The sequence below is a fragment of the Onychostoma macrolepis genome, chromosome 15 (genome assembly GCF_012432095.1).
Source record: "Onychostoma macrolepis isolate SWU-2019 chromosome 15, ASM1243209v1, whole genome shotgun sequence".
In the NCBI taxonomy this organism is placed as follows: Eukaryota; Metazoa; Chordata; class Actinopteri; order Cypriniformes; family Cyprinidae; genus Onychostoma; species Onychostoma macrolepis.
In genome coordinates this window covers 14791590-14816238 of record NC_081169.1, presented here as the reverse complement: position 1 = coordinate 14816238, position 24649 = coordinate 14791590, and the positions used below count along the sequence as shown (strand labels likewise).

At 36.6% G+C, this 24649-nt stretch overlaps 1 protein-coding gene across 1 annotated transcript in view; it reads left to right on the top strand.

Annotated features, from left to right (window-relative positions):
• The window catches only part of sorl1 (sortilin-related receptor, L(DLR class) A repeats containing), a 72015-nt gene that overhangs the window by 10063 nt on the left and 37303 nt on the right, over positions 1–24649 (top strand). Inside the window, exons 3-6 of the mRNA XM_058744369.1 lie at positions 2021–2149; positions 3925–4086; positions 4380–4447; positions 12384–12564. Of these exons, the coding sequence (XP_058600352.1) occupies positions 2021–2149; positions 3925–4086; positions 4380–4447; positions 12384–12564 (540 nt within the window). The remainder of the gene's footprint in view (positions 1–2020; positions 2150–3924; positions 4087–4379; positions 4448–12383; positions 12565–24649) is intronic.

Sequence of the window (24649 nt, the reverse complement as noted above, 5' to 3'; positions counted from 1 at the left end):
CTGTCAATCATCTTGTCACAGTTAACATCATTCACATTTCGTTTAATTTCCTCCCATATTGAGACACGTTGGTCCGTCAGGTGCGGGTTTATGCAGAGAACTCTCCTCATGTGTTAGCATAACGATGATAAAAGTTCAGCGTTGTTGCAGATGAAATATAACACAGATAAAATTAAACAAGTAATTTTTTTATCAGGTTAGATAATGATTATTTTATCACTCAAACCTCTTTCTCTATCTGTCCTTTGGTCTCGCATGCCATGTTTGCAGTTTTTTTTTTTTTTTTTACCAGTTTTTTATGCGTGTTTGTAGTTCTAATTAAATCCTCGTCCAACGCGCAATGGGTTGTGGGCAGTGTTAGCCGTTCGAGTGTGCAACTGTGCATCGATCTGCACTTCGGATTCTAACCGGAAATAGTAAACTATCCGTGTGCCTTTGGAATACTCGTTTCAGCATACTATGATTTGGAACACACTAATTCTAATTTCAAATACTATTTTGGGAAGGATAATATGTGAATTGGGATGTAGCTTTTGACTCAAGGTGCATAAAATGAATGTTCCCCTGCCAATTGTATGTAAAATAATGTGACTAACATGCAAAAAAGTGACAAAATAAATGTTAAGAAAAATATTTCAACCAATACTGAAAAGTATTGATAAACATAGTTAAATCCAAAACGGACTATTGTACCCTGTTTATTTTATTGTTAACTTGCAACTTGCTAATCGCAATAAAATCTATTGAAATAATTTATATGCAATTCCAATAGATTTATCACGGTTACACGCTCACGTGACGTTGTCACGGAAACGTATTATTTGTATGCGTTTTTGAGCATTGCAGTTTAAAAACAAGTGATTTTAAGCCATTGAAATGCAATCAACAGGGTTGGGCGATGTCTACCAAAGTGGCATCGGACGATGTCTACAGTGAAACATCGTGATGGACGATCACGTCGGGGGGGCGGGGTTAGGGGTGTGCCTGAAGTGTGAAGCCGTATGCAGAAACGCACGGAAAACAAATAACACGTTCTACGGAGCCACTAAAGGGACATGGTTAGCCGCTTGCTAGCAGCCTGTTACATTACAGTACATGAAAGTTAATTTACCACATACACAGAGTAAGGTGATGACTGACAGGACAATGGCAAATGATTTGCAGATACTGAGCACCACTGACAAACATCTAATCTTGTAAAATGTATGCTCCGTAGTATAGAGTCCGTGTGATCGCAAATCTCGAAAGTGAAAGTAAAACGAGAGCGTGCATTCGAAGAGAAAGTACTTCATTTTTTTTTTTTATCTTCCCATCTTGTACGCTATTTATTCTCTTTAGGGGTTTCATAATATACTTAATTTCCTTTCTGAACACGGAATTGGGATGCGGCGGATTGCGGAAGAGGGGGTGGGGGGGGAAGGAATCACGATGCCGGCTCAACATCATGATGTCTGTCAGCCGTCGGCGATGGACGATGGCATCGTCTATCGGCCCAACCCTATTATCAAGCTGGCAGCTTAGCAACATGCTAACATCAAAATCTATTGGATTCCGTTGTAAGAGGAGTCTCATACTCTTTATGTAAGGAGTGTTATTTTTAAGACATAAATAGTTGCTTATTAGTTTATCATGATTTTAGTTTAGCAATATGCTAACTTCAAAATCTGTTGGATATAAAAAGAAGAGTCTCGTGCGTTATTTTTTGGCGTTGCTTATTGGATTATTATGCTTTTAGCTTAGCAACATGCTAACATCAAGCTGGAATCAATTGTGAGCAAAGTCTTACGTGGAGTTCACTTAAAGAGTGTTGTTTTTGAAACATAAGGAGTTGCTCACTATTAAGAAAGGTTTCATTTCCATTAGGTTATTAAAAGCTTTCATTTCAGTTAAGATGTTGACTTAGAAGGCAGCTGCCTGTGTAGACAGAAAACAACAAGGCAGCTTACTAGGTTTTGGAATAGAGCCTCAATTTCAGCAGTGTATCAGGTTGAAATTTGACATGGTTTTGTTTATTTAACAGGTGTACGTGTCTTACGACTATGGAACCACCTTCACTCACGTATCAGAGAAATTTCAACTGTCTGGGGACCAGGAAGGCAAGAAACAAGTCATCTCACAGTTTTACCACAGCCCCGCCGACAACAAACGAGTAAGTGTGTGGGAGACATTAGCTGGACTATCTGTGTGACATCCTTGAGTTGTCTTGTCTTTGTGAGCTTAAGCCAAGGTCAAACAAGACCGCGGTGACACCGACCGCCTCGCGGCCATCTGCAGCTGTGACCTTCCACCACTCCAATCGCTTATACGCTCACAGATGGTGTTTTCCAAGAGAGCAGATCCAAGGGCTGGGCAAAAACACAAGCTACATGCTCAGTCTCTGCCCTTGGCACCCACCGTAACGGGCTGCTCCAGTGGGTCTCTGTGAGGTGCAGAGGCTCATGGGAGTTGAAGTGGGGAGCTGCAGATGTGGCAGAACCGCTGTGGGACTCTGCATTGCGTTATTGTAGGGGCTGACGGCAGCAGACGGTGACCATTCATCTGGAGTCAATGATGTGGCTGGCACTGCAGCTGCCGCCTGCTGCTGCTGAAGGACTGACGCTAAAGCATTACGAGTGTTATTTGTAAAGCATACAAAAAGCATACATACTCTTTGTAGGAGCACAGGGCTGTTTAATTACATTTCACATGATCGGAGTAACTTGCGCTGCTGATCCGCATGGAGAGAAGAATTCTAAATCCTGATTGTTACAGATGGGATAATTAACAGAGAAATTGGCAGGGTGCTTGTGTGGTTTGTTGTGGAGTATTTTAATGTATTTGTGATAAATTAATAATCCTGTCATAAAATCTCATATGAATAACTGTGTGAAGAATGAGCTGGTATGCACTCATAATTGATTTTGAGGCATACTGGGCCTGTTTGTTTGATTGATCTCTTTATAGTGGCTTTGACTTGCAATTGAGAATGGATTTCGTAAGGAGTTACTATTGGCTATTATTATTCATGAAATTATTATATAGACCTCAGATATTATAGTATGTATTTAGAATATGATATATTGAAGTTAATTAATATCAGTAAATCAACAATATTACTCTTTATCGATACTTTATTTTTATTATTATTATTTTAGTTAATAATAATAATTAATATTAATATTTTATATTTAATTCATATTTATATTTAACTTATTTAGAGTTAATTATATTTTTTAATGATGATCTCTTATTATTTTTCACTATGAAATGATGAAATCATGTGGCTGCTTGTACTGAACAACATTGTGACGATAAGGTTTACAAAGGCAAACATAAAAATACAGTTCTATGAGTCAGTGATGGTCTGATGGTGATCATAGGTTATGCGGCAAAGGCATATGCTCCATTTCCTCTTTTTGTTCTTTTTCTTTAATTTTTCCATACAGCATTAGGTTTCTTTTTAAGTCAAGCGTTTCTGTTTCAGTCCCAGTCCTCATTGCCTCAGAATCTGGAAAGGGAAGTGCCCTGCTTCTATAACCAGGCCATGGAGAGGACAAAGTTTATAGCAAAAGCTCTTAATCGAAAGATCAAAGAGAAGGGGGCAGATTAGAACGGCAGAAATGCATAATCTGAATAATTAATTATGTTAAAAATATGTTTTTTACTATACTTAAACGCTTTGATGTTTTCATGGAGCCAACCGCTTGAAATAAACACCTCTAATGCAGTAACTTTGAGAGCTTCTGTTGTGTCGTCAACCACCACTTGGCACCACTTTGCATGTCTTTTTATGTTTTTATATAATATAGGATTTGTAATTTTAGATTAGTAAATGATGATATTTTATTTATGGCTGAACTATATAAATTTTCTTTCTTTTTTTTTTTTTTTGCAGAATTTACCCTTTTTTTTAAATGTTGTCTTTTCTCAATTTTTCCTTTGCAGTATCTATTTACTGACACCACGAACAGTTACCTGTGGAACACCTTTGACTTCTGCCAAACTGTTCAGGGTTTCTCTATCCCATTCAAGCCCACAGACTTACTGCTGCACAGTAAGAGGCCTAACCTGGTCCTTGGTTATGACAGTTCTCACCCCAATAAACAGGTATGAACACTAATGCCTTCCATCACTACTGGGCTTTTTGTATATTGTGTGTCCAGTTTTAGTAAGATGAATGGCACTGTCATTTTAGGCCTTTAGTTGTTTGTAGAGATTTGCCCTTTTGAATTTTGCACTAAGCAGCAGCATGTTTTGATTTGAGCTAATCAGCTCTAATTTTTGTATGAGAAGCTGGTTTATGATAAATGTTGAATCATATTAATTGCTATACTGGAAACTGCTGACTCTTAAGGACTTATCCTTCTTTCTGTTTTCTTTTTTATATTTTCTTTTGGCAGCTATGGAAATCAGATGACTTCGGTGAGACGTGGGTGTTAATTCAGGAGCATGTGAAGTCCTACTTCTGGTAAGATCCAGCTCTTTGAGAGTGTTGACGCAAATCGCTCTGTGAATGTGTCCAGTGTGAAATCTGTTTTGGAATGTTGTCTATGTGTGTATGGGTATGATTTATGTTTGCCCAAAGTAGTCATGCTTCTAATTTAACTGCATTTTTTTTCAGTGCTATAAACATAGTAGCTTTTCTAGAAACAACTTTTTCCAGCAAGTAGTAGTAACAAAATGCTACATTGCTATTTTTTGTCACATCATATTTTGCATGCAGCTTTGCAGCCAAACAAACGGAGTAAACAATTAAACATACTTGCCTAAATGTCTACTGTCCTTTTGTCTTATGAAGCATAAAGAATTTCGAGTCATTTTAATAAAATGGTTGTTTTGACAGTTCATTCATTTTAAATGAACCAGTTTATAAAAACAATTTACCACCTTTAATGCCACCATGATTGTAGTGGCATAGAAAACTATACGATAATATATCACAGTAATTTAAAATTCAAATAGCTTCAATGCAGTTGTCTGCTGCTTATTAGTAGCCTTTTAATATACATTACAGTTCAAAAGTTTGGGGTCAATGAGATTTTTATTTTTAAAGAAATTAGTACATATATTCAACAAGGTTTAGGAATGCACAATATATCGGCCAACATATCGGTATCGGCCGATAAATGCTAACTTTCACTGTTATTGTTATCGACCCGATAAGAAGATTTGGCCGATATATTAAAGCCAATAAATAATGTATTATTTCCTTCAGAGGAATCAAAATCATTGATGCATTATTAATAATAACCACCACCACGTTATCTTATTATTTTAATCAAAAATATGGTTTAATTAAAATAATTTAATTATTGTCCATGTGGAGGCTATTCCGTTTTATCCATGGCTCATGCATTTTGATTCTTTACACGTAAGTAACGTTGTCTAAGCATTATTTTATTTTTTAGATAAAGAAAGTTGCTGTGATGTATATGTTGGATTTATGTTGAAGTGTTTGGGACATGGCTAGTCTCTAATATCATGCTCTTAAAAATTATACAAAAATTTGGATTTAGATTTATTGGCCAACATATTGGTTATTGGCTTTCAAATTTAAAAATTATTGGTTATCATTATCTGTTATCGTTATCATTATCATTATCGGTTATCATTATTGTTGTAAATGCAGAACTTTAATCAAAGAATCCTGAAAAAATATCCACAAAATATTAAGCTGCATATTTGTTTTCTACATTGATGACAACGGATTTCTGAAGGAAAGACTAGGGTAATAACTACTAAAAATACAACTTTGCCATCACAGGAATAAATGTCATTTTAAAATACATTCAGTGGAAAACTGTTATTTTCAATTGTAATAATATTTCAGAATATTATGGTTTTTACTGTAAAAAGGAAGATCACTGGCAGATCAAGTGCTTGCTCTCCACGCTCTACAGGAATTTTGTATCAGTGTTTGTAATTTGAAGAGGGTTGAGCGCTCTGTGCTGCCTCTCTCAATTCACGAGTTTATGTAGGAATGTGAAACTCTTGCTTTGGGTTGCAGCCAGCACTTAGTGTTTGCACAATCAGGGACTGGCATCGAACGCAAGAAGCAACTAGAAATAACAGAGTGGCGCTTATTGCTTATCTCCAGGATATGATCCGACCGGAAGACCGGAGCTAATTAGAATGTTATGACTGTAATTCATCACATACGTGATTACCGTTTTTTAACTTTAGCTCAAATGTCTACAGTGTCTTGATGCCAGAACAGATTTGTTTTGCACATTATTGCAACATAACAGTCAGATATATAAGGAAGCTGTCGGTGTTCTCAAGCGTGTGGGCTGCCGTCCAGACAGGCTGCTTGACTGTGAAACAGTCGGTTGTGGATGTTTCTCTGATGAGGCTCAGACTGCGGCCATATTAATAATTGATTGTGTCTGCCAGCCGTAGCCCATTTCATCGGCTGGAGTGGCAGTCAGTGCCTGTGGAGATAACATCAGCGACCCACTGCGATGGCCCAACACAAATGACTCGAGAGCTCGGAGACCGACTACACCATTACTGCAGTGATAACCCTTCTGTTCTCTTCTCTAAGAGCTCTCTCACACTGAGCCTGGCTCAAGTTTGTCAGAAGAACCTGTACACTTCAAACAGCTCTGTTTTTTTCTGGATTGACAGATGTTTTTTTTTTTTTTTTAAAGAGGGTAATCACCCTTTTCAGATGTTGGATTTCTTGATACATGATGTATCAGTACTATATTGATTATTAGCTGGTAATTAGGATTTTTTTATGCTGATCTTCTCTATTTTTACATTTAGATTCCTCCTTATGTTAATCTTAATAAAGAAAAAATGAATTTAATAACACTGTTAAATGTAATCTTTAGCAAAATCTCCATTTTTCATACTGCACATTATGCTCTGATACTTAAAATCACTTGTAGCGTGTAAAACAATTTATTTATTTATTTTTTTTAAAATGTTTACATTTTGTGTTGCTAAGTACATAACCATTCAAAGGTCTGGGGACAGTTTTTTTTTTTTTTTTTTATAGATTTTTATTTAGCAAAGACAAGTTAAATAGATCAAATAGATGTTTTCATCCTGAAAAATGTATCACAGTTTCCACAAAAATAATAAAATTATTCATTTATTAATAAGGAATGTTCTTGAGCAGCAAATCAGCATATTAGAATATGTAATATTTCACAATATTGTTCTTTTACTGTATTTTTGATCAAATGCAGCCTTGCTGAGATTTCTTTAAAAACATTAAAAAAGGTCTTACAGACCTCACACTTTTAAACACTAGTGTAATTTAGACAAAATAATAGAATTTTTTTAATATTGGCCATAACATCAAAATAATTGTTGGCTTATTGGTATTGACCAGAATTTCAATATTTTAGTTTATTTTATTACTTCATAGTAGCAGTCAGATGGAATAAAGAAGTTCTGTCAAACAGCTTAACTTCTGTTTTAAAGGTCAACAAACAGACTTTCTGTGTGTGTTTGTGTGTGCGCACGCAGTGTGTGTGTTTTTCTGTGTGTGTGTGTGTTTTTCTGGGTGTGAGTTTGCTGACTGTATCCTCTGAGCCCTCAATTGGTTTTCAGTTTTAATCTAGACAAACTAAAGGCGGAGCTGCAGGGCTGGTTAAAAGAGCTGTAAGCCCCTGCTTTTATCCGTCTCTCACCCTGCTGCTGGACGTGTTAAACCCCCAGTTGTGAAATAGAAAGCAAACGGTGAGGTTTGTGTGTTTGTTCCCCTGTGAGATAATCCCTTTATCCTCTAGCTTGGTGATTTAAGAGCCCGTCTCAACAATCAGCACCCCTGTGTGTTTACAGAGGAAGTGAAGTCAGGCCGTTTGTCCAGAGTAGAGAGAGAGACTCTCTCGTCCGTTTATATGAAACCGCTGGCCGTTCCTCCCTGTCTGTAGTCTTGATCTCCCACACTCACCCTGAATAATTTATCAGTAACGTCATGCAGGAGACAGATGAGGAAATTTGGTTGCCTCTTCAGCTGAATGTAAGTTGTGATATGTAAAGAGCCTGGATTTGCTTGGTAAGTGGAAGTAGCTATTGATCACGTTTGATAAATGCCGCTGCAGATGTGCTGTGCCGTTTTTGCAGTGTAGCACGTTGTATATCATTAGGAAATACAATACAAAACAAATTAGTTACTTTATTAATGTACTTTTATTTTTTAAGCAATGTGCTTGAAAATGCATAAACTACCTGAAGCTTTTATTCAACTAATAAATACATTACTGTTTAGGGTCTGTAAGATTTTTTGAAAGAAGTCTAAATGATAACACTTTACAATAAGGCTCATTAGTTAACATTAGTTAAAGCTGCAGTCTGTACGTTTTGCCTCTTTGTCGCCATCTCTGTTTGAAAACCTGGAATTGCAACTTTTTGTGGAATTAGCTTGCTTGCGTGGGGTTGTGCTCTGGCACGGCTTCAACGCGGATGAATCTAATGTTTTGAGGTGAATGTGTGGCAGTCAGTCACGCACCGGTGTGGATGTTTACTGTACTTCGTAATCACAGATTCTAGCCTACGTCTTGGAATATATGACTCAAATAAGAATTTTCACCGTATATTGCCATCTGAACAAGTAACAAGTCTGCCATGTTTGTTCTGACCAACTGAGGAAAAAAACACTACCATAAATTGCGCTACCAATGGTGATTTAATCTAAAGATCGGTTAGCTCATATCACATCAAACCGTGCAAATTATTATTATTGTTATACTTCTCAAATTATTAATGTTAACAACATCAGCATTGTGTGACTATGAGTATATTGTGTATTAGTGTGTAATTTCAAATTCTGCGCAGTTTAATCTAATTGTCATGCCATTCGAATTTCATATTTAAGAAATTCTTTTAACCCAAAAAGCAAATTATGCTCCCTTTCGAACTGGTTTTCTTTAAAATACAAATCTTGTGTAATCCCAGCCTATCTGTAATCAGAAGCACATTTAAAACGGGAATATAATTTAATTTCATTCACATGTTTCATAAACACATAATCCTTTCTGGATTACAATCCGCCATCAAAATGATACATTTAATTATTCTAGCTGCTGTGAGAAAAGGCTATAAATGATCCGCCACCTGACGTGACGTAATGACGCAGTGCCATGCTCGAATTTCCCACGAAAACCTACCCGTACCACTCAAATTAGAAAACATTATTATAAGCTAACCGTTGTGAATCGGGCTAAAGTAAGGTGATAGTTTTGAACACTGGCTGCTTATGTACTTTCTCAAATATTGATTTTGGATCATTTTTAACCAAAAAAAGTTACGGACTGCGGCTTTAACAACATTAGTTAACATGAACTAAGAATTAACAATACTTTCACAGCATTTATTAATCTTAGTTAATGTTAATCTCAGCATTTACTAATGCATTATTAAAATCTCAAATTGTGTTTGTTAACATTAGGTAATGCACTATGAACTAACATGAACTAACAATGAACGACTGTGTTTTGATTAACGTTAAGAAAGATGAATAGATAGTGTAATAAATGTATTGATCATTGTTTGTTCATGTTGGTTGATACATTAACTAATGTTAACAAATGACACATTGTAAAGTGTTACCATCTAAATTATGTTATGCTAAGACTGCATGTATTCGATCAAAAATTTATTAAAGTCAGTAATATTATGAAGTCAGTATCACATGATCCTTCAGAAATCATTTTAAAATTCTAATTTTGTGCTCAAGAGACATTTCTTAATATCAGTTTTGAAAGCATTTGGGTTTATTAAACTTTTGAGAAAAACCATGACACTTTTTTTCAGGATTAATAGAAATAGAAAGTTTAAAAGAACAGCATTTTTTAATGGAAATCTTTTGTTATAACATTATAAATGTCTTTACTGTTGCCTTTAAAGGGAACATCAGATGCAAAATTCACTTTTATATGGTGTTTGAACATAAACGTGTGTTGGCAGTGTTGTGTACACAACCACCAAATAATGATAAAAATCCACCCAGTGCTTTTGTTTTTTTAAATTCCCATAAATCATAAGCTCTTTCTCAGATCAAGCTGTTCACAGATTCTTGGCAGAGTGACGTAGTTTTGGCAGGCCCCTCCCACGATTGTTGATTGACACTGGTGTTTTAGCACAGACCCACCCTGAGTGATGTGTAAACAGTCCGCCGTTGTTTCGTCGCCAGAGCAGATATAGACAAGAATGGCTCATATGCGATTGAGGTGTTGTGTTGTCGGATGTAATAATGAACATAGCAGTCATCATTTACTCCCGACATCTTAGCCGCTGAAGGCACAGTGGATTACTTTTGTTTTTGAAGTGAATGTGCCCCCGATCTACCTAAATGCGTTTGTGTTCGCGCAAATCAATTGTGAACCAGCTTCACCTACAGAAGAAGTGATTAAGGTTTTTTATGAATCTTTGCAAATCCTAATAATGTGCTAATTAGCAAGTTCCGTGACAAATGCGGCTAAAGTTTACAGTCTCTCAGAGAACTGCTCGTCACCCCATGGAAGAGAGGGGTGAGCAGTAGCTCATTAGCATTTAAAAGGACATGAACCGAAAATGGTTGCTGTGAAGAGAGCTACATTTTCCAAAAAGCTTTGATTTTGTGCACGTTTAAAAATCTAAATCCAGTGCGGGTGTTTTTATATCACTGTATTTCAGAAGGAATCCGACTGTCTTCAGAAAATGTTCAATGTAATTTCTGCGGGGGATTGCCACCACAAATAGAGTGTAAAGCCTGGTTTATACTCGACGCGTCCGCAAGTTCGCTTGGGTGCGCGCGCCAAATATGACGTCATCGCGGTGTTAGCGGAAGTTCGCTTTGGGTGAGCGCGACCTCATTTCGCGTGGCGGTGTGCACAACGTTTTTTGTGACTTGAGCGAACAGTTCGCGCGGCGCCGCATTCAACATGAACAGCTTTGAAGAGATTTTGGCTGAACAGGCAGGACAAGCAGCAAACCAAGACTGCTTGAATTGACACGTTTAACAATGTTGAATGAATGAATGATGCATTTATATGTTTATGTTAATTCGTGAATCTAAATAATTATAAAAGCTTGTTACAACAACATCAATATGTAATATTGTTTGTATAGTTGTAACAGACTATACCTCACGTTTAAAAAGTGCCATTAGCATTTTTCCAAATTGTCATATAATTTAATTGTTTGCTCTTTAAGTTGACCCATTCTTATTTTTGTGGACTTATATTTTCTTTGTAATTTTTATAATAGTTTTAAAATAATTATTCAAATATATGCCTGTAGCACTGTAACTATAGCAAAGTATTCTATGCACCACAAAACAATGTGTCTGTATTATATTGTATTCAGAATAAAACAATATTTATCAACATTGCTCTTTTGAACTCTTATATCTTCTCATTTTATATAACATAACAAAGACAACACATGGGTTAATCTATGGCAAAGTACATTTTGCAGTCCTTTATAGAAGTGTTACATTTGCAAAACACTAGGGTTTCAATTTATATACATTATAACATTAATCTTGTATTTGAACAGTTACACCTACTTGAGCCTCAACGTGGCCATATTTTTGTCTAACTTGTACTCTAATAATGTGGTCTAATTTTAAATGTTAGAATAAGAAATAAGACATCCTGCAATTCCAACACTGTCGAATAACCCACATACCGTTAACTATACTGCAATATGTAGAAATGTGTCTGCATTATGTACAGAAATGAAAGAGTGAATAAAAAGTTTGATGTAAAATTTTATTAAATCAACAAACAATAGTCCAGCAACTATCAAAGCTGCAACATATAAAAATACAAATATAAAGGACAATAAACAAGTGTGTAGTCTCTGTAAAATTAGTGTGGGACTGTAGTTCGTATTTGTCAACACAAACATCTTTCGCATTATTCTTTACTGAAAGCACTCTCTCCTGATGACAGTGTCCTGTCCTGACTTAATTCCGGTAAAATTCCTACTTCTCTTCTAGTTCCTGCGGATTTAAAGGACGATTTCGTTTGTACACCTCCTATCGTTTCAAATAATATCTCAACGGCGAACGCGTCAAGTTTAAACGCCTCGTCCGTTTGGGGAGGTGCGCGCGCAGTCAGCGGAGGCTCGCGAAGCGGAGCCAGGCGCGAGTATAAACGAGGTATTCATTTCTTACGAAAACAAAAATGTTACTCACCCCAGCCATTTAAACAGTAGTGTAGTGTTTAATATTAACACACATAAATATGTTATTGGTTGATTTCTGAATAAATATGAAACAAAAATATGTTATTGGCTGTTTTTATGTTTGCCATATAAATTGGAGCACAGATTTATGCTAAACATAAAAAAATAAATTAAAAAAAATTTGGAGAGGGGGCTTTCAGAATTCCACCACATGCTACTTGTTTCCAAGTATGTCCAAACAAATATGTCCAAGTATGTGTGTCTTTCTATTCCCATAGGGGTGTGGAACCGTACGACAACCCCACCACAGTGTTTGTCCAGCGCCACGAGCCCCAGGGAGACTCCAGCATCCTCAGCAGTACAGACTTCTTCCAGGACGAGCAAAACCGCCGTGTTATCCTGGAGAAGGTGGACAGCTTCCAGCTACGGGACAAGTACATGTTTGCCACAACCACGTGGGTAAGGGTGCACTGCGACCAGACCGAAGCCGCAAACCTTTGAAGGATAATTTGTAGCTTGAGGCTTTTATATAGCAAAAGATGGGAAGAATATGCAGTGCTGAGCTAGAGTTAAAAAAAACGAAAAAGGGGAAGAGTGCCGAGAGTTAGATCTGTGCCAAACTCCCTGAATGCCTCTCCTGTGAGTGTGAGTAAACACTCCTCTGAAGAGCTGGAGGAACGATCCCGCTCAAGATGAACAGGCAGTGATAACAGGCTTATTTAAAGCCTTGAAGTCAAGTGTGGAGGATTGCTGGTGTGTTTAGCCAATAGTGAACTTCTGAACTTTTTGGGAGGAAGGTAATTTAGACAGGTGACCCTTTATGAGGTGTAGTATTTAATCATCTGAGCTGGTAGCCGAAAGGTTGCAGGATTGAATCCCGCAAAACCATCGTGCCCCGAACCATCACAATTGTCCCATGACGGACAGCCTGTAATAACTGTGCTTTGAATAAAAGCATCTGCTAAATATCAGACTGTGAACAGAGCAGAGGCAGAAAACTGTGAAAATACGCAAGAAATGTTCAAAGTTACACAATGTTGCTGTTACACTCTTGCTCTGTTCCAAAACCTAGTGAGCTGCCTGGAAGGCAATATTTAAGGCTTCCTGAGATGAAGACTGTTCCAGAAGGTAGGCGGTTTAGTTATGTTGCCTCCTAAGAGGCCAAATTTTGGCCGGATTCTTAGGCAGCATCGTGTGTATCCTACACAGAGAGCGCAAACCCAGAATGCACTGCCACGAGGCTTGATAAAAGACGAAATACAAGATGGCGAACAAGAGAAATGTTTATGTCTTGGGTAGAATAGTTATAAAGATTTAGTGAGATAGTTCACCCAAAAATGCTAATTACCCCATGATTTACTCACCCTCAAGCCATCCTAGGTGTATATGCAGTTATATTAAAACAAGTCCTGGCTCTTCCAAACTTTATAATGGCAGTGAATGGGGTTTAAGATTTTGAAGTCCAATAAAAGAGCATAAATCCATTATAAAAAATACTCCACATGGCTCAAAAGATTTTTGAGTTTTTTTTTTTTTTTTTGGATGTTATGTATAAAAAATAAATAAAAATGTTGATAACAAAAAAAAAAGATTTTTGTGAGAAATATATCTGTGTTTAAAACTTTATAAACCGTAATCTCTAGCATCTGCTAACTGTCATATGCACGTTCACGAGAGAAAGGCATTCCAACAGATGACATGGAACGTAGGAGTAGCATAAGCTCCGGTGAGAATATGCTAGGCTTGCGAGAACCAAGTTTGGTTTACAGAAAAGGAAAACCAGTCTCCTCTTGGCTTATATCGACATTTTTCTTTTCAAATGCTAGTTTTGTACTTCTAATTCGTGACCAGTGTTTTGTTTTGCTCTCTCCACTGCCCTTCCGCGTTTTTCACATCTCACCAGAGCTCACGCTACATCTTACATCATATTGACAACTAGAGGTTGAAGTGGGTACTGCAGTCCAAATTCAAAGTATTGGAGAGCGTTGTTTCTCCTGACCCTCCTCCTCAGACTCAGCGCTCATATGGGTTGCCAGATCAAGGACACAAAACAGGAACGAGAGCAATTGACAACGGAATGCGACAGGCCTTACACACTATAAAGTGATTTATCTATTTTTAATATGCCTCTGGTCAAAAAGCTTTTTAGATGGATGCCGATGCTTTGTAGGTCAGGTAGAATCTGCGATATCTGTCCCAGTTCGTTTGCTGGCTTCCATGGTTGAATACACTGTGTTTTCCAACTGGTAACCTGGGGTATTGAAATACTAGGGTGGAATCACACAGACCAAAACAAAAACAGAAATTCCAACATGAATAACTGGCCGTAGCATTGTGAACTTAGCGTGTTTCCTAAATATATGCAAACATATTCTGGTTTGTATTTTTATGCTTTAGTACATTCAAACAATTACATACAGCATAGGGTGACCATACGGGACATTTTTACGGGACATGTCCTTGCCAGGATTTCCATATTGCCTAAAATATCCAGGTTTTGGCTGTTTGCACTGTGCAGATCGATCGTTGTATGTTCGCGAGAGCTATAGAGAGCAGAGCAGATGGCGCCTTATGCTTTCGAATCACTCTCGCTGTACTTTGGTGTCATACAATGATCGATGCGCAGCGGCACTTCAAGTCGAACAAACGAACAAACACGTGCACGTATTTGCATCGCTTTGATTGTTCTCTGTCGATCCCACCTTCTCACGTGCCACGATTGGTCAATTATGTACAATGCCCGCATGTTATTGGTCAAACTACTTTGGATGTTTTAGGCAATATAAAAATCTTGGCCAGGACGTGTCCCGTATAAATGGTACATACGGCCACCCTAATACAGCACGTTTGGTAGCTGGTATATAAGCTTTTTAGCATTTAAATTTAGCTTGGATAATTTATTAATTTGAGAACCACTGCTTTAAAACATGTATATTTTTTTATTTGTGCATTTACATAATACCATGTAGATCTATTAATGAAGAGTTTCATTGAAATAAATGGAAACTCTGTAAATGCTAACTGCTTAAGAGATTGAAGGTGATCATGCATATTTACACTCTCTGGACCAACTATTTTTGCCCTTTTTATTGAAGTTAGACACTAATATTATCTCACAATTTTGAGCAGAAACAATTACTATCCCACATCATTTTGACATGTGCTGCAATGTGTTTTGTATTGTGAGGTAGTTAGCATTACTTAGCCCTGCACCACAGGTCATCAGTCATAGAAAATAAAAAGTTTTAAGCTGTATCTGTCAAACTGTTTTATTTGCCTCGTATCCAAGATGGGAACATAATATAGCCTGAAATATTTGTTTTCATTTAATATGCCTCCATAAAGTTTTGCATAGTTTTGGTTGCTGAAACAATGACCGTCTAGACTACGTGTCTATGCTGACCACAGCTAGTGTTATATTTCAGTGTATCTCTCACCCTTGAGCTTATTCAGTGGTTAATCATTTCTACCTCACATCAGCTGGCATCTCACTAACCTCATCCCACAGCAAATGTCTGACTGCCCAGAAGTGGATGAAGCATCTGTTAGGTCACACATGGCACTGCCAGGTTTGCATAAAGCAGAAGCCGACCTAAGTCACCCATTAAAGTGGGAAGAAATGTGCAATTTATCTGTGGCATCAGAAAGCCAGAGACTCCGTGGGAGTTTTGAGGGCTGTTTATGAGCGGTGCAGCACGGATGGCACCACCACGGCCCTGGACACCGTGCTGGAGGAGCTGCCTGCTTGACAGCTCTGATCTATGTTCCGTTAATGAAGTTGTGGCTTGGTTTCCTGGGGTGCTTCTAACCACTCATGCACCACTTATATGCGTTCTGCTGCCCAGTGCCGCCATATGGTCCTGTCTTCCACACTACGCTGTGCTAATGGCACAGAGCGCTGCTGTAATGCAAAGAAACAGTTTTATAATTGCTCCTATTGTTCTTGTTTGTGAAGGACTGTGCATTAAAGATGTAGGAAATACATTAATGAAAATTGTTTCATTATTTATTCACCCTCGTGCTGTTCTATGGAACTCAGAAGAAGGTATTTTGAAGAATGTTTCAACTGGTTTTGTCCAAAATATCTTCTTTTGTGTTCCACAGAAGAAAGAGAGTTTGGTTTGGAATGACATGATGGGGAGTAAATGATGACAGAATTTTCATTTTTGGCTGAACTATCCCTTCAAGGATCCTGAAAGTAATCTGAATCTCATTTCATAGAGAATCACTTTGGTGAGGCATAGACCAAAAGGAGCAATACACACTCGCTTTGAGTGATTTTTCAGAATTTTCCACAAGCGGCAATGGGAAATTTGCTCTCTATGTTCTGGTGAGCCACAGTTCCAGTGAATTTTTTTGTAACGGATTTGGATACTTTGCTTACTGAGTGGATGGATTTACATCAGGATAATTAGTGGTTATTATGGTTAGACCATTCAGCTCTTTGCAGTGCAAGTTAGTTGTCTACATAGTGCATTAAACAAAATGATCCTAAGGAGGTCTATAACAAGACAGACAAATAGTAAACAGGCCAGAGCAAGCAGCACTGTGGAATTTGTCTGGCTGGGATGGTTGTAAATATCTCTACTCTTGAGGAGAGCGAAAGTGACAGGCTTGTTGAGAGCCTTTGCTTGTTGATGACTGTGTGTGGCCTGGCCCTGACCCTGCTGGCCAGACGTACCCTTGGAGCAACCCCCTCTCTCTTTCTGTCTCTCGTTTTTTTCAGTCTCTCGCTTACAGACGAACACTGAGTGAGCCATCTACAGAGGCAGCATTTTAAGGAGGCATAAGATGCCCCTGATGAAAAGAATCAGCTTAAACTTTCCTAAGCCAATCTTAACTGGTTTAAGATGGTCCTCCAACATCACCTGTTAAAAAATCAAGAGACCAGCTAAAACAAGCAAACCATCTTAGGCTAGTTAAACCTATTTTTTTAAACGGGCTTATCTTAATTATGCTATATATTCTCTCTGCATACTCATAAGATAAACATGTTTAGCCCAGTGTGGTTATTAACTAAACCTGAAAGTTTCAGTGCTAAAGTAGAAGTAAATAGTGAAATATAAATTAATTTGATGAAAAACGTCAACTTAAAATGTATTTTAATTTATTTTTTATTTTGCCACACCAACATTTCTAATCTGTTTTTTATTACAAAAACGACTGAAACTGACAAAATAAATTAAAGCTATATAGAAAACTAAACTAGGGGTGGGTGATATAAGAGAACTTATTTCGCTAAATGCGTGTGCTGTCTGAAAGACTGTTTCTGAGAGGTGTGCACGGGGAGCTGTTGCTCATAGAGCACGGGAGTGTTGAACCGAGTTATTTTTGCAGCGTTATAGGCCTTGAATGTTTAAATACACACGCTTGTATGTGTCAAAATGCCCATCTTTGAAAGTATCCTCGTAAACACAGTAATTTAAGTCTTAAGTGAAAGCAAACAGCTAAGAAAGAAAACACATATGTAACAGCATATTGGATCCGGGCAGCTCTTAAAGTGACAGCAGTCTAATATTTCTGCTGTCTGTCATTCATGGTAATCAAACAACATAAGAGAGAAAATCTCTCCCTGTTCTTGACTAAATCACTTTTGTAATTTTTAGGGGTGGCTCAATACCACTTTTTCAGAAATATAGACAACTTTATTGTAAAGAAAAACAACAAATGAATGCATGTATAATTATAATCTATGACAAAAATACTATTAGTTAGTGGATAATTCAGTAGTAAAACCCTGCTGTAAAAAAAACAATAGAACCATCACAGAAAATTCTAATGGTTTTCATTACAAATACCATTACTAACATTACAAACCATCAACTTTTAACCATTAAAACCATTAAAAATGTTTTTCTGTAGTGTGTTTTGGGACATATTCCATTTGGATGTATTGGTTTTAACGAGCCACCAATAGAAGGTGACCAATTACCAGTAGAGACCCACAGGGTCCAGTTTCCATTTAAACCAATACAAGTCCCATTATAGCCAGTAAAATCATTACAAATTTTGTGATGGTGTCTATTGTTTTTTTTGTTTTTCTTTTCAGCAGGAAAGTTACTCTAGAAAAATCATGAGTGCAAAATAATTTTATAAAATCTAAAATTAGTGGGGGGAAAAAAAACATAATGGGGAACAAATAATAGTGAATAAGTGTAGGACTAAATTAAACTGTTTACTTGGCTTTAATGAGCTAATCTCCACGACATGGCGCTGGCGGCAGCAACAACACTACAGCGAGAATAAAAGTTACGCCTTCTTTCATTGCGTACACATTTGGGCGGTGTTATGCAAATCTTCCCACACCACGATGTAGACATGTGGGGCGTGTTTGAATGATCCGATTTAGGAAGGCGTGGCAGAGTCTTAACTTTTATAAAGAATATCTCTTAAAGTTTGAGAATTTAATCTTTGCAGCTTTACAGATCTTATATATGCACTCCAAAGACAAAGGAAAACACGAAATCGCATTATATGACCCCTTTAAAGCAAAAATAACTATATTGTGATATATATCGTTACTTGGGATGCAACGATACCATTTTTTCAGATCCGATCCGATCCGATCCAGAAAATTGAGTATTGGCTGATTCCGATTCGATTTTTTTAAATCAGTGTAGAATTTCTGTACTTCTGTGTGTTGACCTGTTAAACATAAAAAATATATAATCATAATCTATGACAAAAATACTATTATAAATAAGGTTAGTGGATAATTTAGCTGCAAAAGTTATTCTAGAAAAAATATGAGTGCACAGTTTTATAAAATCAAAACATTTAGTGGGGAACAAATAAAAGTGAAAAAGTATAGGACTAAATCTGGTAAAATGTTACACATTGCTCTTTGTATTGTTGTAAAATACATTAATTAAAACAAATACATGTATTTTTATTAGTGCTGTCAATCGATTAAAAAATTTAATCGTGTTAATCACAGTCATGGACTGTGATTAATCATGATTAATCGCAAATTTAAAATACTAGGATTTACCTGTAAATGTGTTGAAAAAGAAATGCATGACTATGTGCTAACTATAAAACTATAGTTTAAGGAAACACACTTCCACCAGGTATGAGACATCCTTATTATTCTTTTATCATTATTCTTTTGTTTTTATTCAGCCATTATCAGCCTTTATACTGGCAATAAAATGTTTACCAAGCCACATCGCTTCAATCCCAGTATACATTTACGCAACTATTATCAAAAGTATTTCTAAATAAATACAACAAAACATTTCTTGCGACCTTACATGAAGTATTATGACAAAATACATTATAAAGAAGAATTGGACCTGTTCTGCAGCTGCATTAGAGCTAACATTAGCATCATGCTACATAAGACAATTTATGAGATTAATAGTACACTTTTACTCGGAACTCACTTCAAACTACCATCGAGTGTTTGTAATAACTTCCTTTCATGATCACATGTGGAATTTGGTCGTTTACTGTTGTTAAAATATGCTATTTATAGCCTTTTATATCGCTGCACAATTTATCATTTCAGATGTACACATTCCACTCAAGAAAATCACATACAGACCATATCTATCGTAATCGTGTGTTTATTATCTTATATAATCTATAGTGGCTGTTGTCATGTTTATTTCTGCTGTTTAAAAGCCTTTAAATGTATGCCCTGCTGAAACTCACGTTGTTGTGATGTTACAACCGCCTCTCCGTTCTTAAGTTGCCAGGCATACATTCCAAGTATAATACACATTAGTAAAAGGATCTATTTTACTTTGGGCGGCCGCGGTACGTTATAAAAGTAGCCCAAAAAAACGCAACCCATGGCTCTGTAATTTTTCCTGCGAATGTATTTTCAAAATAGCCCACTTGTGCCGTGACTCTGGCAACACTGGTTCACTGTACCCTCATTATTATAGATAACCTTCCGCGCTGCGATGAAGGCAAGAAGTTGGGGTCAAACTTTATCAAACGATTAATTTGCGTTAAAAAAATATTAATGCGTTAATTTTTGATTAATCGCATGCGTTAACGTTGACACCCCTAATTTTTATATAAATATAAACTATAAAATTAAAAGACATTTATTTTAAATGTATAGCACAGTAATGAAGGCAGCAACATATGATAGATAGGAGTCCTATCTCTGTGCTATACATTAGATTATTAATAGCCTTTCTTTTTCTGTCCTATCATAGACATAGACATAAAAAGGACGCACTGACGTCATGAATATGCAAATTAGCATATGGCAACTTTTCAAGCGGGCTTTAGCTACTTTCCATTGAAAGAACTTGGCAACATGCTCTTGAAGAGAGTTTCACCGTTTTGACTGTCGTAACTGAACACGACATGCAGTTTGAATGCTGAATGGAGGATGACAGACAGCCGCAGTGGAGAGAAGAGTTTACGTCAACTTGAATTTAACGACTTACCGTATTGACCCGAATATAAGACGAGCCCCCTTTTTCCAGATGAACCTTTTGGAAAAAGGCTTTTTGAAAACCAAACCTTGTTTTTTTTTCTTTTTTTTTTTTTTTTTTTCCTCTCTGTAAAACACATTTTTTCTTAAATTATTTTCATATTGCATATTTTTCCTATTTTAATTTTTGTTTTGAAAATATGGTAAATACTGGTAAAATGTACCAACAATGACATTGAAAAATATACACTTTTTGATATACCATAAAAATAACAGGTAGCCCATCTGAATTATATAACATTTAGGCTACCCATCTCATAGTAGCCTAACAAAATTTTATTAACAGTATAAGTGAAATCTTATTGTAGTCTTCAAATCTGGGTACTGTCTTATGTTTTAAAATCACTTACAGAGGAAGTTTGGTCCCATCAGGCTAACATGACAGTCACGACTCGAGCCGCTGTAAGCTTTTCTTTTTCTCTTGTTTTCACTCGCGATCTTTACAACATGCATTACATATTTCATGGCACACTTGTTTTATGCATTTTTGGCACCACCTATTGTTGTGGGTGTATTATTGACATGTCAAAGTCTAGACCCTGAATATAAGACGACCGCATTTTTTCAGATGCATTTCCAAGAAAAAAAACATTGTCTCTTATTCGGGTCAATGCGGTAAATATTCATCTGTACCTCACATTAAACTATGGAACGGCTTCAGAACACTTGGACTTTGACTTTATGGTGCTTTATAATGTTTTTGTGCTTTCGTTGGGCTTAACAATAACACAGAATGGTATACGCAGAATATCGGATTTTGATTGGTCTCGTTTGACCGATACCTGATCTGGCAGAAAATGCCAGTATCGGAGCCGATACCGATCCTGAGTATCAGATCGATGCATCCTTAATCGTTACGTGAAATAAAATTGCTCATATCGTGATATAAGATTTTGGTCATATCACCCACCCCTAAATTAAACATAAAAACTAATATCTGATTAAATATAATAATAAATACTATATTATAGTATATACAAAAATGCTAAAATAATTCTTTTGCCAAATCACAAGACAAAAATTCATTTATAGAGAAGACCAGAACGTTTTTCAACAAGCATAGTAAAAAAAAAAAAAAATCCCAAGATGGTGGACGAAGCGAGAGAATTGTTGTCTGGTAATTAATCATTAAATACTGATAAGTGTTAATAAAGATTAATATAGTTAAAATCACTATTTCACCTAATGTTTGTGTATATATTTGTTCTTATTATATTGTGTTAGCTTAGCAACATGCTAACACAACTCTATTGGAAGCAATTATGAGTCAAGTCTCTGTATACTTTGTGATTTGCTGCTTGTGTAACTTTCAAAATTTAGTCATTAGTGAGATTCAGTTTAGTTAGGATTCTGCCTATGTAGATAGTAGGCAGCAAGGGTGTTCACTAGGTTTTGGAACATATCCAAAGTCTCTTGCCAGTCGGACGACATTGATGTCAGTCTTTTTCTCCCTTTTTTCAATCTGTCACCCTTTTTTCTTTCAGTCACTGTGTCTCTCTCTGACTCACTCTTTTGCTCTCATTGTGTCGAGTCCCTCTATCTGCAGCCCGGCTAATAGGATTACCATAATGAATATCACAAGAGCCTTTGGCAGTGAGAAGCTTCTAAGACTAATTAAAGCTGTGGAAACCAAGGTCCTCTCATCTCAGGGATTTATCCATAATGTCATAGAGATTCTTAGTAATAATTAAGCCTTTTCTCTTCTCACGTCCTCACCTCTCTGTAGCCCTGCAAGCTGCTTTAGTGATAACCTGGTTTCAGGGTGTAATCTGAACTTTGATGGAGGAAGATATTTACGGAAGGAGGACGGAGAGAGATTTTAAGCATGATTACGGCATGTCAGAAGGCACTAAAGTGGTCTCAAATTAATACATTTAAGTAAAATACCTTTCATTACAAGAAAACTTGTAAATGTATATCTTTATCTACAGGTTTCCATAAAGTCATGAATCAGATGTTAATTTGATTATTGTTTCAATGGGCTCAATGAGTTAGTTGTTGACTGCTTCAAATGAGGTCTATATAATACTGGATTAAAGGAATAGTTCACCAAAAAAGAAAATTTGCTTTAAATTTACTGTCAGGCAATTCAAGATGTGAGTTTGTTTCTTCAACAGAACAGATTTTGAATGGGTGCCGTCAGAATAGTGTTGTCAAAAGACCTGGTACTTCGGTACCAAGTCGGTACTAAAAAAATGAAAACGTCACGGTACCAGGTTTTTTTAAGTACCGTGGTACAGAGTACCCGGTCAAGCCTGTTCTTAACACGTAGGGCCCTATGATTCCCTTCATGAGCATTTTACCTTTTGATTTGAGTAAAACCAGTGTCATATCATATACAGACAGAAATTTAAAGGTATTCATGGCAACCCGTCAAAATAAAAGTTCAGTTTAACTTAGACATTGTGCCAGAAATATGAGACTATTATTTAGTAGAATGTGTGTGATAATACTACTACTACTGTTTAAAAAACTTAAAACTTTATTTTTTAAGAAATAATTACACAATATTTCTTCCATGTTTTAATTTTAATAGTAAATCCCCTTTATTTACCAAAAAATAAAATGTGTTTAAATTTCATTAATTAAAAGACAAATTAAATTTGGGTGAAACTTGTTTACTGTTTTTCATACTTTTATTACTTGCGGAAAAACTTGAAACACAATTTTAAATAAGTATAAAGAATGGCATTGATTTTTGCACATTTTATTTTTGTTTGACTTTATCTAATAAAAATAGTGTGTTTTTTTAATTACCATGTTTTTGTGTTTTGCTTTGATACCGAAATTGGAACCGTGGATTTTCACTGGTATCTGTACCGAATACAGAAATTTTGGTACCGTGACAACACTACGTCAGAATGAGAGTACAAACAGCTGATAAAAACATCACAATAATCAATAATTAATCCCCACAACTTCAGTCCATTAGTTAACATCTTGTGAAGCAGAAACTATTACGCAAACTATTATTATTATTATTATTGTTATTATTACTGCAGAAAATCCATTGTTTAGCAAGTGATGTAATGCTAAATTTCTGTATCGATGAAGAGACAAACTCTACGGGCCCTATCAAACACCCGGCGCAGTGTGGCACCAGGTGCGATGCAAGTGTTTTTTGCTAGTTTCAGCCATTTCCACGTCCTGCACTATGTTGTTTAAATAGCAAATGCATTTGCGCCCATTTGTGCGCCCATTGGCATACTGGTCTGAAACTGAGGTGTGTTGCTTTTTTGAGGCAACTGATATAGACTATGTTATTGACCAACTAAAACTAAAAGTATTTTTTTTTGTTATTTAAAGAGCGCGTTAGTAATATGCGCCTATAGGTGGGTCCACAACGCACATACACTGTGTGCAGCAGCACACAAACATGCCAAATATTAAAAATGAAGTGAGTACAATTTACAATGTAAAAGATTATTATTGTGTAGGCTACATAAATATAAAAATGCCTTTGTGTCATAATGTATAGTCATTGCATCCATCAGAATTAACCTAGCTATTTGCTGGTGCACGAGCAGCTCCGTTTCCTCTCTGGAGATGCGTTCAGTCTTTGCGCTTGCAAATTCCGCCGTGTAAATAGCAAAACCGCCATGGCATGAGCGCAGCTGGCTCTTAAAGGGAATGGGAGATGAGACTCTGATTGGTTTATTGCACGTTACGCCCAAAACACACCCATTACTCATTAAGAGAATAGGGACAAACCTTTTAGACCGCACTGGCTGCACTGACCGTTTTTCCCGTCGTTAAACTAGCAAAAGTGGATTCGGACACGCCCTAAGTGCACCTGCGCTGTGCGCTTCAGACCATGGACTTGGATTGTTAAAATAGGGCTCCACATCTTGGATGGTCTGAAGGATGAGTAAATTTTTTGCAAATTTTAAAATTTTTGGCAGAACTATGCTAACCATCAAAACCCAAAGTTTGAGTCTGTTCACATACTGATTAAAGAACCTTTATAACTCTTTATAGTAAAGAGAAATATAATTTTCTTTTTCCTGTGACTCTATAGACTTCAGTAGAGTCTTTACTGTTAGGAAAGGGTCCTCAGTTTGAACCGACCATCGCGGCAATGCAGAACTT